This window comes from Lepus europaeus, chromosome 6, assembly GCF_033115175.1.
Source record: "Lepus europaeus isolate LE1 chromosome 6, mLepTim1.pri, whole genome shotgun sequence".
Lineage (NCBI taxonomy): Eukaryota > Metazoa > Chordata > Mammalia > Lagomorpha > Leporidae > Lepus > Lepus europaeus.
This window is the reverse complement of record NC_084832.1, coordinates 86568001-86584015: the sequence shown is the minus strand read 5'-3', so window position 1 is coordinate 86584015 and position 16015 is coordinate 86568001. Positions and strand designations below refer to the sequence as shown.

Here is a 16015-nt window from a genome sequence, read left to right as displayed (position 1 = left end):
ATCCAGCTACCTGCTAATGTGCCTGGGAAAGCAGAAGGAAGCCCAAATGCTTGGGCTCATGTACCCACATGAGAGACCTGGTTGGAGTATCAGGCTCCTGGCTTCAGTAGCCATTTGGGGAGTGAACCAGTAGATGGAAGATCTCTGTCTCTCTCTCTCTAACTCTACCTTTCAGATAAATGTCAATCTTAAAAAAGAAAGAAAGAAAAGTGTGAATTCTGGATGAAAAGTTAAACTGATCTCTTTATAGCCCTTGAAAAATACTGAATATATACCTACTTTCATAATTTGGAAAATATTTTCATTTTGAAAAACTCATGTAAAAATATAATAATGGGATGAACTATATATTAAATATGTTTTATAAGAATTAAAAGACTTGTGGGTGGGTATTGTGGTGCAGTGCATTAAGTCACTACTTGGGGGGGGGGCATTGTGGCATAGGGGGCAAAGCTACCACCTGCAGCACCAGCATCCACATTGGCGCTGGTTCAAGTCCCAGCTGCTTCACTTCTGATCTAGCTCTCTGCTATAGCCTAGGAAAGCAGTAGAAGATGGCCCAAGTCCTTGGGCCCTGGCACCTGTGTGGGAGTCCTAGAAGAAGCTCCAGGCTCCTGGCTTTGGACTGGCCCAGCTCTGGCTATTGCGACCAGCGGGGGAGTGAATCAGCCAATGGAAGACCTCTCTCTTGCTCTGCCTCTGCTTCTCTATAACTTGCCTTTCAAATAAATGAACAAATCTAAAAATAAAAGTCATTGCTTGGGATGCCAACACCCATAGGGGAGTGCTAGTCTGAGTCTCAGTTATTCCACTCTTATTCAGCTTCCTGCTAATCTATCCTGGGAGATAGCAGATGATAGCTTCAGTGCTTGGGCCCCTGCCAACCACATGAGACACCTGAATGCAGTTCCTGGCTCTGGCATCAGCCTGACCTACCCCTGACTGTTTCGGGTTAGGAAGTAAACCAGCAGATGAATTCTGCCTTTCTTTTCTTTTTTTAAATTTTTTTGACAGTTATAGACAGAGAGAGAGAGAAAGGTCTTCCTTCCGTTGGTTCACCCGCCAAATGGCCGCTATGGCCAGAACTGTGCCGATCCAAAGTCAGAAGCCAGGTGCTTCTTCCCGTTGTCCCAAGTGAGTGCAGGGGCCCAGGCACTTGGACCATCCTCCACTACCCTCCCGGGCCACAGCAGAGAGCTGGCCTGGAAGAGGGGCAACGGAGACTAGAACCTGGCGCCCATATGGGATGCCAGCGCCACAAGCGGAGGATTAACCAAGTGAGCCACAGTGCCAGCCCCTCTTCTGCCTTTCAAGTACATGAAAATAATAAATTAGTAAACATTTTAAAATGTTAAAAGACTTAAAGTAAACGTTCTTAAGAGGGAAAAATACCAAATAGGATATGAAAAGCTGATAAGCTTCACTGACAGTGCTATTATCTGAATACCTCTAAAAAAAATCTGACTTCTGTTCACAAATTAACCTTTAATTTTCTCATAATTACTAAAAGAAAACAAAGTTGAAGACTCAGAGATAACGTGGGGGCCACAAGGCTGGAAGACCGTTAGCACTTAGTGAGTAGAAGGAGTAGCAATGCTAATCCCCGAAGAAACACTGTCCTAACTGTGCCTTTTCTTACTGGTGCCTGCACCAGTCGCTGGCAGTCCTTCTGGACTCTCGGGTTTCCCTGTGACCCTTACCTCCTCGGCCGAGTCGGAGGACCTGAGGCCTCTCTCCTCCTCGGCTAACCGTGAAGTCTTGGGAGTCTGGGCAGACACAGGTGTCAGTCTGTCCAACTCTGTGGTACTTCTGCCCTTGTCTTGATTCTTAGGCTTTTTAGGAAGGGTTTTCTTCTCGGAGAAAACACTCTTGTTTTCTAGCTTCTTGCTCTCTTTCGGATCCTCAGTCTTCCTTGGTTTCTTTTTTTTCCTTCTGCTTCTATTATCAGTATCCTCCTCAGCACTCAAAGTGCCATCTACCTGTTTCTCAAAAACAGTCTCCTGTACTCCATCCTGCGCCCCTGCATCTTTTGCGTTTTTATTATTTTGTTCCTCATCTCTGTTGTCAGAAACTAACTCTTCATTGTTCTCTTCCTGAAGAGGAGAATCATTAATTACAATCGACTCAGACTCAGACAGAGAGTCAACAGATTTCTCTTTTTTTGCTTTTCTGTTTTCTTTGGGATCCTCTCTTATTTTAGTCTTTAAATCTCTCATTTCACCTTTTTTAACCTTTTTTAATTCCTTAGTTTCCTTTATTTCATCTTTCTTTGCCTTTTTAGGTTCTTTTAATTCTTCTTTGGCTTCCAAAATTCTTTTCTTTGTCCTTAAATCAAAAACTAAACTTTCGGAAGAACTCTCCAGATCTGGTTTGGATTTATCTTTTAGTTTCCCAGTCTTTGCTTTTTTCTTTTTCAGATCATCTGGGCTTTTTTCTTCTCTCTGCCTTAACTTTTTCTTTTTCTTCCTTGGGGAAGTATCTTCTTTTGTCTCACTCTGCTGATCGCTATCAGAGTTTGCCTCAAATATGTCATTATTTAATGACAGTCTCTATAAAACACAAAAAGGTTAAAATACTCATTAATAATTTTAGTACTCATTAATAATTTTAAAGATTGTGAGAAACAGTAAGTGAAATATGCAGACTTTTCTCCTCCAACCAGAGTCTCAGCGCCTTGTACCCAAACTGAAGATTCTGCACATACTTGGTGCTGGTGATGAGTGTCAATTTAAAAAGCACACAGACAGAACAGAAAACGTCCATGCTCTGAAGATTCTAATGGAAGCAGGAGTGAACAGTAATATTGTCATGCATAGTGGGTTGTACATGATTTAAACGTCAACATCTCATATAAAGAAAGTAATTTTTACTTCATTACTAACGAAGTAGTAACCAAAACTCCAAAAATAGATATGTTTTTAAAGACCTTGGATCCAAGACTGCTCTTAAACTTTGCTATTACATTTCATAAATATGCATGGTACAAATAAGCTTGTATACAAATCTTACTTTTCCAACTGATTTGATTTGTGTTAGATAAGCTCTCATAGTTGCTATGGACAATATATTCCTATTCTAAAATTTAAAATGAAACAATGATAAAATATTTGTATAACCAAAAACACTACACATTTCCCCAAATTGTCTTGGGAGTAGAAAGAAGGAAGAGAAAAGCTAGGTATACTTTTTTTTTAAAAAAGCAGATTTATTTATAGATTTGAAAGACAGAGAGAGGTGGGGGCACAGAGAGAGTGAGAGAAGTCTTCCATCTGTTGGTTTACTCCCCAAATGGTTGCAAGGGCCAGTTGGGCTGATTTGAAGCCAGGAGCTTCTTCTGGGTCTTCCATGCAGGTGCAGAGGCACAAAGATATGGGCCATGTTCTACAGCTTTCCCAGACCATAGCAGAGAGCTGGATCGGAAGTGGAGCAGCTGGGACTTGAGGCAGGGCCCTATGAGAAGCGCGCATTGCAGGCAGAGGCTTAGCCCACTATGCCACAGCGCTGGCCCCAAGGCATACTTTTTTTTTTTTTGACAGAGTTAGACATTGAGAGAGAGAGACAGACAAAGGTCTTCCTTCCACTGGTTCACCCCCCAAATGGCTGCTACAGCAGGCGCGCTGCGCCAATCTGAAGCCAGGAGCCAGGTGCTTCTTCCTGGTCTCCCATGCAGGTGCCATCCTCCACTGCCTTCCCGGGCCACAGCAGAGAGCTAGACTGGAAGAGGAGCAACCGGGATAGAACCTGGCGTCCCAAGTGGGACTAGAACCTGGGGTACCAGCACCGCAGGCGGAGGATTAGCCAAGTGAGCCGCAGCGCCGGCCTAAAAATGAAGCTTAATGAAGAATGGAATGGGAGAGGGAGTTGGAGATGGGATGGTTTGTGGGTGGGAGGGTGGCTATGGGGGGAAAAGCCGCTATAATCCAAAAGTTGTACTTTATTTTTTTAAAAGATTTATTTATTTATTTGAAAGAGTTACACAGAGAGAGGAGAGAGAGAGGGAGGGAGGGAGGGAGGGAGAAGGAGAAAGAGAGAGAGTGAGGGCTTCCATCCGATGGTTCACTCCCCAGTGGCCGGAGCTGTGCCAATCCGAAGCCAGGAGCCAAGAGCTTCTTCTGGGTCTCTCATTTGGGTGCAGGGGCCCAAGGACTCAGGCCATCTTCTACTGCTTTCCCAGGCCACCACAGAAAGCTGGATCAGAAGTGGAGCAGCCAGGTCTCGAACCAGCACCCATATGGGATGCCGGTGCTTCAGACTAGCTGCTTCAGACCAGGGCGTTAACCTGCTGTACCACAGTGCCAGCCCCCAAAAGTTGTACTTTCGAAATTTATTTTTATTAAATAAAAGTTTTCTAAAAAAAAAAAATATATGCTGGAGAACCCCAAACTACAAGCGGGGGAAGAAACCACCAAGAGCTGTAAGAGCTGTGTGATACTGATATGGAAACAGGGAAGCAGAGGAAGTGATCACCAAGTGTGGAAGAATCAATAGAGACTGGCAGTTCTTTCTAAGAGCAGCTGACCTGTGAGGAGGCCGTGTGTGGGGTGCTGGAGGTACTGAAGTTGGTGCCCTCTGACTGACTATGAACTTCCACTGTTGGCTCCCTCCCAGGACTTCCCTAACTACGCTGCACAAGGAAGAAAACAGCTAGGATTAGATTCTGGACAGGAAAAAAGAAATACAGGATTCAGAGGTAGAGGGAGCAGGGGAGGAGGGGGTGTGTACAGAGAGCCAGAAAAAGCCTTACAAAGGCCATATTTTTTTAACTTTTTATAAACAGAAAAAAGGAGGCTGCTCAGGAGCCGTGACAGTAAGGAAATTATCCTGTTTCCCCTGCCGCCCAGAACTTCAGGAGGAGCCATCCCACATAAGTACAAGAGCAGGAAATGATTACAGTACAAGGAAAAACAAACCTACAAAGAAACAGTCATCAGGAAGCAACAGGCAGTTCATCTTACTTCAAAACGGCTTTTGGAAATCCAGAAGATTTATTGTGGTGCAAAATATTTGGAAATCCATGCATAGTATTTTTCCCCATAATGCTCATCTTTCATGAATTTCAGTTTTATTTGTGCTATATTCCTGTCTACTGACATTACTTCGATGATCAGGCCAAAGAATCAATGTGGTGTGAATATCAGAATACTTGAGGAGTGACAGAATGGCCCAAGTACTTCAGTTCTTGTGATCTATGTATGTGGAAGACGCGGATGGAGTCCTGGCTCCTGCCTTCAGCCTGGCCCAGTTCAGGCTGTTGCAAGCATTTGGGGAGTGAACCAGTGAATGAAAGAGAAAGATCTCGCTCTCTGTCACTGTGCTTTTTAGACAAACATGACATCATGGATAAACAACTTAAGTTTTGATACACTTAGTTTTTTTTGTTTTGTTTTTTTAATTTTCATTTTGCTCTTAACTATTAACCAGCTTAATTATTAACCAGTTCTCATGTCTAAACTAGATATTTGTGAACTAGAATTGTAGGTTGAGTACAGAAAGCAGAATATGGCAAAAATAAATAAATAAATAATCACAGAAAGCACTGGATGAAAACCAGCTGGTTATATGGAATTGATAATAAGGAATATTATGTATTATTTGTAAACTGTTTAGTATATATACTTTGTGTAGTGAAATTTAGAATGAACTCATGTACGTAAAAACAAAAAAGAAATATGAGATAAAACATTGATACCTGAATATCCTTCTTGACTGTTCGGGCTTTGTTCTCCGCAACTTTCTTTCTGAATTCAAGAAGAACTTCTTTACAGTCCTCCAGGTGAATCTCAGGCTCCCACGTGTCATCATCTGAGGTATATCCTTTCCATCGAACTTTGTAAAGGATTTTACCCTGTTGTATAAATTTAAAACAGGCAAACAAAGCATATTACTGGCTTGATTAAATTTCTCCAAACATAAAACTCCTGAGAATATATGAAAGAACCGGAAAACTGCTTCTAAATGGAAATCCGAATCATATTATAAAGTGGGTTAATCTCCTGACACAAGTGGCTTTTGAAAACACAGCATTCCTAATATACTTTTCAAAAACTCAAGACTGGGGCCGGCACTGTGGTGCAGTACGTTAATCCTCTGCCTGCAGTGCCGACATCCCACATGGGCACTAGTTCTAGTCCCGGCTGTGTGTGTGTGTGTGTGCATGTGTGTCTTAAATAAATTTTAAAAAATAAGCTAGGGGCTGGTGCTGTAGTGTAGAGAGTAAAGCCACCACCTGCAGCGCCAGCATCCTATATGGGCGCTGGTTCAAGTCCCGGCTGCTCAACTCCCAATCCAGCTCTCTGCCATGGCCTGGAAAAGCAGCAGAAGATGGCCCAAGTCCTTGGGCCCCTGCACCGGCATAGGAGACCCGGAAGAAGCTCCTGGCTCCAGATCAGTGTAGCTCTGGCTGTTGCGGCCAACTGGGGAGTAAACCAGTGGATGGAAGACCTCTCTCTTTCTCTCTCTGCCTCTCCTTCTTTCTCTGTGTAACTCTGACTTTCAAATAAATAAATCTTAAAAAAAAAAAATAAGCTAAAGCCATGAAATCTTAAAACACAGGAATAGATTTTTGTCTTTGGTAACAGATTCCCGAATATTACACCAAAAGCACAAACTAAAGAAAAATAAACCATATTTAATAAAAATTAACTTGTGCATTAAGAACATTACCAATAGAATGAAAAGACAACTGACAAAATGGGAGAAAATATTTACCAATGACCTATTTAGTAAGAGATTAATATCTAAAACACAGAAACAACTCCTACAACTCACAAACAAGACAAAACAATTCACTTAAAAATGGGTAAGGGACTTGAACAGATGTTTCTCCAAATAAAACATACAAATCATTAACAAGTATATGAAAAGAATGTTCAATATTACTAGTCCCTAAGGAAATACAAATCATAACTACAAAATAAGAAAATAACAAATACTTATGAGAATGTAGAGAAATTGGAACCTTCTTATACTAGTGTTGGGAATATAAAATGATACAGCTACTATGGAAAGCAGTTAGATAGTTCCTCAAAAAGCTAAACACAGACTCAATCACCCTATGACCCAGCAATTCCACAAGTAGAAATAGTTGGCCCTTAGTATCTCTGGGTTCTGCATGCATGGATTCAACCAATCTCGGCTCAAAAATATCTGGGGGAAAAAATGCACTGTTACTACATATACAGACTACATACACAGACTTTCCTATCATTATTCCCTTAGTAATACAGTGTAACAACTACTTACATGGCACTTACATTGTATTAGGTATTGTCATACAGATGTGATTTAAAGCATACAGGAGGATGTAAGTAAGTTTAAATGCAAATACTGTATCATTTCCATTAAGGCACTGGCTCTCTCATGGACTAAGGTATCTGGGTGGAGGGTGGAAGTGTCCTGGAACCAATCCCCCACAGATACCTAGAATGACTGTATATACCCAAAAGAATAGAAAATAGCGACTTAAACAGACATCTGTGCACCAATGTTCATTACAGCATTAATCACAGTAGCCAAAAGGTGGAAACAACTTAAGTGTTCATCAGTGATAAATGGATAAGACATAGTGCACACATACAATGGAATATTATTCAGCCTGAAAAAGGAAATCCTGACATGCTACCACATGGATCAATCATTTATAAAAAGATTTATTTATTTGAAAGTCAGGGGCCAGCGCTGTGGCGTAGCGGGTAAAGCAGTGCCGGCATCCCATATGGGCGCCAGTTCAAGTCCTGGCTGCTTCACTTCCGATCCAGCTCTCTGCTATTGCCTGGGAAAGCAGAAGATGGCCCAAGTCCTTGGGCGCCTGCACCCACATGGGAGATCCAGAAGCAGCTCCTGGCTCCTGGCTTCGCATCAGCTCAGCTTTGGCCGTTGCAGCCAACTGGAGAGTGAACCAGCAGATGGAAGACCTCTCTCTGCCTCTCCTTCTCTGTGTAACTCACATACCAACAGAGCCCTGGTCTACTGGTTCACTCAAGTGCCAGCTGGAGTCCCCATTATTCTCTTTGGATCCAACTTCCTGCTTACACTAATGTGCCTTGGAAGGCAATGATGATGGCCCAGGTGCTTATATGGCATTTTAGGCTCTTGCCTTTGGTCTGGCCCAGTTGACTGCTGTGACTACTAGGGGAGTGAACCAATGGGAAGATCACCCTCTCTTGGTCACTCTTTCAAAAAAAAAAAAAAAAAATGCCCACAACAGCTAGGTCTGCAATAGCAGGAAGCTGGAATCCAGAAACTCCCAGAGTCTAGAATATTGTAATTTCAATATGAGACGCTACTAAATGTCCACCCCTCTTATTTAAAAACTAAAATTTAAAAAAAAGGCAATATCTTATGCTATGATAGTATAAGTTGGCACAATCACTTTAAAGATTTTTATTTATTTATTTGAAAGTCAGAGCTACACAGAGAGAGAAGAGGCAGAGAGAGGGAGAGAGAGAGACTGAGATCTTCCATCTGCTGATTCACTCCTCAATTGGCTGAAATGGCCGAAGCTGCACCCATCTGAAACTAGGAGCCAGGAGGTACCTCCAGGTCTTCCCACGTGGATGCAGGAGCCCAAGGATTTGGGCAATCTACTGTTGCTTTCCCAGGCCATAGCAGAGAGCTGGATAAGAAGTAGAGCAGCCAGGACATGAATCAGCGTCCAAATAAGATGCCGGCACTGCAGGCGCCAGCTTTACCTGCTACGCCACAACGCTGGCACTCTATAATCACTTTCAGAAACAATTTTCACCTTAAATTGAAGATAAACACATACCTATGACACAGTAATCCCACTGTTAGGTGTATGAGTATGTAACCAAGGATAACCAAAGGACACACTTTAAATAAAAATATCCATTAAAGCATTACTCAAAATTGCTAAAAACTGGAAACTACTCAAATGCCCACCAACAGTAGCAGAAAAAGCAAACTGTAATATATTTGCATAAATTGAAAATTAAAGAAACTATAATTCCCATACACTTGTATTAATCTCACAAACATATGGCCAAGCAAAAATTTTAAAAAACACAAATTTTGTGATATTACATTTATATGAAAAGTAAGAAATTAAGCAAAACTAGGGATGAGGAACACATGCTTTGGTGACTGAATTACAAAAAAAAAAAGGGGACATAAGGAACATAGTTACCATATAATTTAGAATAGTGATTCTGGAAGCTGGACAGGGACTACTGATCAGGATACTCAAAAGAAATGTCTGGAACTGGCAGTCTAGTATTTTCTAGTGTTGACTTGGAGAACATCCAATGGGATGGATGTTCAACAAGAAAATCTTTTTTTTTTTTTTTTGGACAGGCAGAGTAGACAGTGAGAGAGAGAGGGAGAAAGGTCTTCCTTTTGCTGTTGGTTCACCCTCCAATGGCCGCCACGGCCAGCACGCTGCAGCTGGCGCACCACGCTGATCCGAAGGCAGGAGCCAGGTGCTTCTCCTGGTCTCCCATGGGGTGCAGGGCCCAAGCACTTGGGCCATCCTCCACTGCACTCCCTGGCCACAGCAGAGAGCTGGCCTGGAAGAGGGGCAACCGAGACAGAATCCGGCGTCCCGATCGGGACTAGAACCCGGTGTGCCGGTGCCGCAAGGCAGAGGATTAGCCTAGTGAGCCGCGGTGCCGGCCACGAGAAAATCTTTATCCACTAACTAATCAAGTAAAATGCCCACAAATATTAGAAAAAAAACGGTCCCAACTTATTATATAAAAATTATTCCAATTCAAAGCTTATGCCAAAACATGACATTTGATCCGTTTTTCTGAAAACAAACAAAATAATTACAGCAATAAACTAAAAAGAACACAGTTAACATATAAACTCAGTGTTAATACCATTCTCCCAAGCCAGTATTTATCATGGTGATTTCAGCCAAACCATTCCCTTGAGAGAAAAATCAATCAAGTATCTCTTGGTGAGATTACAGATGTTCTTTACATTTTATGTGCTTTGTTGTAATTTAAAGTTTTCATTAGGAAAGATGGGAGATTAGGGACAGCATTGTGGCATAGTAGGTTAGGCTGCCATGACACCAGCATCTCATATGGGCAAAGGTTTGAATCCCTTTGCTGCACTTCTGATCAAGCTCCCTGCCAATGTGCCTGGGAAAAAAACGGTGGGAGATGGCCCAAGTAGTTGGACCCCTGCACCCACGTGGGAGACCTGGATGAATCTCCTGACTCCAGCCTGCCCCAGCCCTGGCTGTTGTGGCCATCTGGGAAGTAAATCAGTAGATTCCGGATCTCACTATGTCTTTCCTCTTGCTTTCTGTAACTGCTTTTCAAATAAATCAATCTTAAACACAAACATACAAAAAAAAAAAAAAAAAAAGAAAGAAAAGAAAGAAAGAAGTGGGGACAGAAGAGAGCGGTGGGTGGAAGGAAGACTCATTTCATGTGTACAATGTAGTCCCTATCAAGCCTTGCACTGGGCCTGGCCTCAGCTTACTGTCTTGCCATCTCCATTTCCCAAGCGCCTTCTTACCAGCCAGAAAAGCCTGCTCATTTATTACTCTGGGATTCTGCTTTCTTTAGAAGTTGAATAAATGAGTGAAACTGGGATTAAGAAAATCAGGAAGACAGTTAACAGAATTGTGGGGCAATGGGAAATATGCTAACATAGAAAGCATGAGTCTGTCTCATTGTTGCCAATCAGAATTTTCAAGAAGTCTCAAACATGCATTTTTTTTTCTTTTGAAAAAAGATTTATTTGAAACTCAGAGTCACAGAGAAAGGGAGGGAGATACAGACAAAGCAAGAACTTCCATCTCTGGTTCACTCCCTAAATGACTGCAGTGTCCTGGGCAGGGCCAGTCCAAAGCCAGGAGCCAGGAGCTTCTTCCGGGTCTCGCACGTGGGTGCAGGGGCCCAAGGACTTGGACCATCCTCTGTTGCATTAGCGGGGAGCTGGATCAGAAGTGGAGCAGCCGGGATTAAGTGGCACCCAAGAGGGATGTTGGTGCTATAGGCAGTGGCTGAACACTATGCCACAATGCAGGCCCTGCAATTTTTAAAAGATTGATTGATTGATTCGAAGGCAGAATGACCAAGACGGAGACGGAGAGGGAAAGATCTATCTACTGGTTTAGTTCCAAAATGGCTGCAAAGACTGGGCTGGGCTGGCAACCCAAAACTCCACCTGGGTCTCCCAAGGGTGGCAGGGGCCCAAGAACTTGGACCATCTTCTGCTGTCTTCCCAGGCACATTAACAGGGAGCTGGTTCATAAGCAAAACAGCCAGGACTCAAATTGGCATTGCAAGCAGCTGCTTAACACTTCGGCATGCTCGCCCTTCTCCAGAATGTAAGTGTTAGTGACTAACAGTATGTACCAAAGTAAGTCTGCAGGCCAATTAGGTGCCCATTTGAAACTGCTGGCCTACTCATTCCACTCTTCTGGAATGCCAATCTCTCTGCCTGTTACTTCCCAGTTTTTCTGAGTGTCCAATCTGCTCCCATCATTTTATACAGCACTATAATTCTCTCCTGCCAAGAAGCTCACAGGGTACACCTATACAACTCAAAATGTTTACTGCCATTCATCTACTAGTACTACACTGTTTGCTTATTCTGTTACCCCAAATACATAATAATACATAGGCTAGCATGATGAATGTATATATTTCCACAGTCCTTAGGTTGGTTGTTCATATATGCACCTTGCCATCAAGAAATATCATGTACAGGGCTGGCGCTGTGGTGCAGCGGGTTAAAGCCCTGGCCTGAAGCACGGGCATCCCATACGGGCGCCGGTTCTAGTTCCGGCTGCTCCTCTTCTGATCCAGTTCTCTGCTGTGGCCTGGGAAAGCAGTAGAAGATGGCCCAAGTTCTTGGGCCCCTGCACCCACGTGGGAGACCTGGAAGAATCTCCCGGCTCCTGGCTTCGGATCGGCACAGCTCTGGCCATTGCGGCGCTCTGGGAAGTGAATCAGCAGATGGAAGACCTCTCTCTGTAACTCTATCAAATAAATAAAATAAATCTTTCAAAAAAAGAAATACCATGTATAAATTAGTCAAAAGTAACTTTAAATGTTTCTAACTAAAATGTAAGCCCCTAGACTATAAGGAGGCCTAATAACTCATTATTAGGAAGTGGTAACAGTTGGATGGTTGGTTAAGTTTTCAATCCTGCTCTGCTGAACTAACACCTTTCATGTTATAAATCATTCCTAAGAACACTTACAACCAAGTCCCTAAGAACCAGAATTTTAACTCAGACTTATACTGCTAAAATATAATTCTCGTTTACTATCTTTTTATTTTACACTAAAATATGAGGCTTTAGGTACAAATCCAACAATTCTTTGACAGTGGCAAAATTAAATACTGTATGAATCTTAATTCTAAAGATACTACCCTCCTTGGGATGGGCACTGTGGCACAGAGGGTGAAGCTGTCACTTGGGATGCCCGTATCTCATATCAGAATGCCTGCTTGTAGTCCTGGCTACTCCATTTCAGATCCATCTCCCTGCTCAGGTGCCAGGGAAGCAGTGGATGATAGCTCAAGTTTCCACCACCCCTGTGGGAGAGACACATGGAGTTCCTGGTTCCTGGCATCACCTTGACCCAGCCCTTGCTTCTGAAGCCATCTTGGAGATTGAACCAGAGGATGAACATCTCTGTTACTCTGCCTTTCTAATAAAGAAATAAATCTTTAAAATTAATAACGATATAACACTCCTAACCAATGACTCCTATTTTCTAAATAACTTTTGTGTGACAATACTGAAGTTAAATGCAGGTAATACAAAACAGATTGGTTCTTGGGACCAGCATTGTGGTCCAGTGGGTTAAGCCACTGCCTGTGACGCTGGCATGCCAATCCCATATCAGAGCACCAGTTGAGAGTTCCAGCTGCTCCACTTCTAATCCAGCTCCCTGTTAAGGTGCCTGGGAAGGCAGTAAAAGCACGAGGGCCCCTACCACCCAGATGGAGTTTCCTGACTCCAGTTTTGCCCAGCCCCAGCTGTTGCGGCCATTTGAGGAGTGAATCAGCAGATAGAAGACCTCCATTCTTGCCTTTCAAATAAATTCTGGGGACTGGCACTGTGGCACAACAGGTTAAGCAACTGCCTGCAGTGCAGGCATCCCATAAGGGCACCAGTTTGGGTCCTAGCTATTCCACTTGCAATCCAGCTCCCTGCTAATGTGCCTGGGAAAGCAGTGGAAGATGGCCCAAGTGCTTGGACTCTGCCACCCATGCAGGAGACCCAGATGAAGCCTGGGAAGTGAACCAGTGGATGAAGATCTCTCCCTCTCTCTGCCTTTCCCTCTCTCTGTGTGACTCTTTCAAATAAACCTTTTTGAAAATACATTTTAAAATAAACAAAAAGATTGGTTCTTTCTTCAAGGTACTTACAATATATGTGCAGAAATTATACAATAAAACATTTCGATCTTGACTGTGTTGTAGTCAACAGTAACATTAGTAACACTAGATTTTAATTATTTAACTTCTCCAGGACAGAAAATCTTTCAACAACTGAACATGCTTCAACTAATCTCTGCTGGAACCTGACACATTTACCTAGCACACAATAATTGTTAAGAAAATTCTGAATGAATGGACAAAAAATTAACAGAAGGTAACATCTGTCAAACAGGAAATAAAGAGACAATTTAAAAAATACAACAGAGGTCAGCATCGTGGCATAGTGGGTAAAGCATCCCATGTGGGCATTGGTGCAAGACCTGACTGCTCCATTTCCCATCTAGATCCCTACTGGTACACCTGGGAAAGCAGCAGAAGATGGCCCAGGTGCTTGGGCCCCTGCACCACGTTGGGGACCAGGATGATTCTCTTGACTCCCAGCTTTGGCCTGGCCCAGCCCCAGCCATGGTGGCCATCTGGGGAGTGACCCAGTGGATGGAAGATTCTCTCTCAGTGTAACTCTTTCAAATAAATAAATAAATTTTAGAAAAGAAAAAGCCAGTGTCTACTACATTAAAAATATATTTATATAACAAGGGACCAGTGTTGTGCTGCAATGGCAGCATCCAATACAGGAATGCCAGTTCATGTCTTGGCCACTCAGCTTCCAATCCAGCTTCCTACTAATGAGCTTGGAAAGGCAGCCCTTGCACCCAAGTGGGAAACAGAATTGTGTTCCTGGTTTCCACCTATGCCAGACCTGGCTGTTGTGGCCATTTAGGAAACAAACAAGTAGATGGAAGATTCTCTGTGTTGCTCTGCCTTTCAAATAAATAAGTTGATTAATAAACCTTAGGGAAAAAAACGACATAGAGACAGCTCACTGCATGGGGCCTTTGGTCACTTCACTCCTTAACTAATGAAACATTCTTTTTATTCTTTTTTTTTCTTTTAAAGATTTATTTATTTATTTGAAAGTCAGAGTTACACAGAGAGAGAAGGAGAGGCAGAGGGAAAAAGAGAGGTCTTCCATCCGCTGGTTCACTCCCCAACTGACTGCAACGGCCAGAGCTGTGTGGATACGAAGCCAGGAGCCAGGAGCTTCTTCCGGGTCTTCCCATGCTGGTGCAAGGGCCCAAGGACTTGGGCCATCTTCTACTGCTTTCCCAGGCCACAGCAGAGAGCTGGATCAGAAGTGGAGCAGCAGGGACTTGACCAGCATCCACATGGGATGCGGGCTCTGCAGGCTGTGGTTTCACCCACTACACCACAGCGCCGGCCCCTGAAACATTCTTTTTCTATATAGTCCATGCTTCTTCTCATTCCCCGCTACCCTCCAGTTCAGAATTCACTCACTCATTCAGTAATCTGATTCATACTAAGCAATTAGCGTAGGCTAAGCACTGGACTAAGAACCAGTGATGCAAAGATTAATTTAAAAAAAACAAAAACAAAAACAAACCCACACCGCCTAGTTTAAAGGAGTCCACAATCTAACAGAAGAACAGACATAAAGAAGGCTGATGCCTTAACAGAGGTCTATCCAAAGGGCAGTAAGGGCGGAGAAGAGAAAGCACCTCACTCCGTGGGCATGAGGGCAGAGGAATCTACCCCCACAAAGACTTGAAAAGCCGAGCAGGATTTCACCAGAGAAGGAAGAGAGCAGCCCAGGCCAAGAGGGCAGTGAACACCAAGGCACAATTGGGAGGGGGAATTTAAGTTTATTGTATGGCCACAGTCAAAACGCATAAGGGACAGAGGGATGACACCGATCAGGTTCTGAAGGCCTTTATAATGCCAGCCTCGTGGACGGGACTGAGATGTTATTTCAGGCTGAACGCGAATTCCATACGGTTTTCAACCAGGGAACGATTACGGTTTTGGCCAACACTGGACCGATGGCGAACAATGGACTGTGAACACAGCACCGTCTACGACTCCTGTCCTGCACGGGGCGGCAGCCCAGCTCTGTGCACAGATGTCCACAGAAGTCCTTCACTAGTGGTCTGCCCTCTTGGGACGCCCACCCCACAGCCCCAACGGCTTCCCCCCTTCTGCCAAAACACTTCCTGAGAACTTCCTGGAGCATGCCCTTCACCATCACGGCCCAGGGAGTCCGTTCCGAAATGTCCCACTGCCTCGCCCACGACTTCCATTCGGCTCGGGCCGGTCCCTTCGCTGCTCCCGTCTTGGGTCTAGAAACGCGAGCGTCCCCGGCTCACTCGGGACCCCTCCCCGGCCCGCCAGCCCCCTCACGCCGGGGTCCCCCTCCACGTACTCCCTCGGTCTTCATGTCCAGGATCTTCTCCACCTCGAACACATCCTCCCCGTCCTCCTCGCTGTCTCCAACGGCCTCCGCTCCTTTCGCGACGCCGTCCTTGTCTGGATCCGCAGCTCCAACTCCTTCGACTTCGTAAGACTCAGCATTGCTGTAGGCATCGGGCACAGGTACTGCGGTCACACTTGTCTCTTCGGCGACCGGCTCCACCGCCGCCATCGCAGGCGCGCCAAAAACCGCCCCGGAAAACCGGCTGCGACATACACCGCGGAGGCGCCGCGCGCTCCACGCTCGGCCTTAAGCCACCTGGGCGGCGTCACGCGGCCGTGGGGAAGTCAGCCAATGGCCGGCCAGGCCATCCTG

At 44.2% G+C, this 16015-nt stretch overlaps 1 protein-coding gene across 2 annotated transcripts in view; it reads right to left on the bottom strand.

The window, feature by feature from the left end:
- The window catches only part of MPHOSPH8 (M-phase phosphoprotein 8), a 37482-nt gene extending 21542 nt beyond the window's left edge, over positions 1 to 15940 (bottom strand). For both annotated transcript variants that reach the window (XM_062194496.1, XM_062194497.1), the window contains exons 1-3: positions 15653 to 15940; positions 5690 to 5845; positions 1701 to 2549 (exon numbers count right to left, since the gene is read on the bottom strand). In XM_062194496.1, coding sequence (XP_062050480.1) covers positions 1701 to 2549; positions 5690 to 5845; positions 15653 to 15871 — 1224 coding nt within the window. In that variant the 5' untranslated portion in view covers positions 15872 to 15940. The remainder of the gene's footprint in view (positions 1 to 1700; positions 2550 to 5689; positions 5846 to 15652) is intronic.
- Between the last annotated feature and the right edge of the window lie 75 nt (positions 15941 to 16015).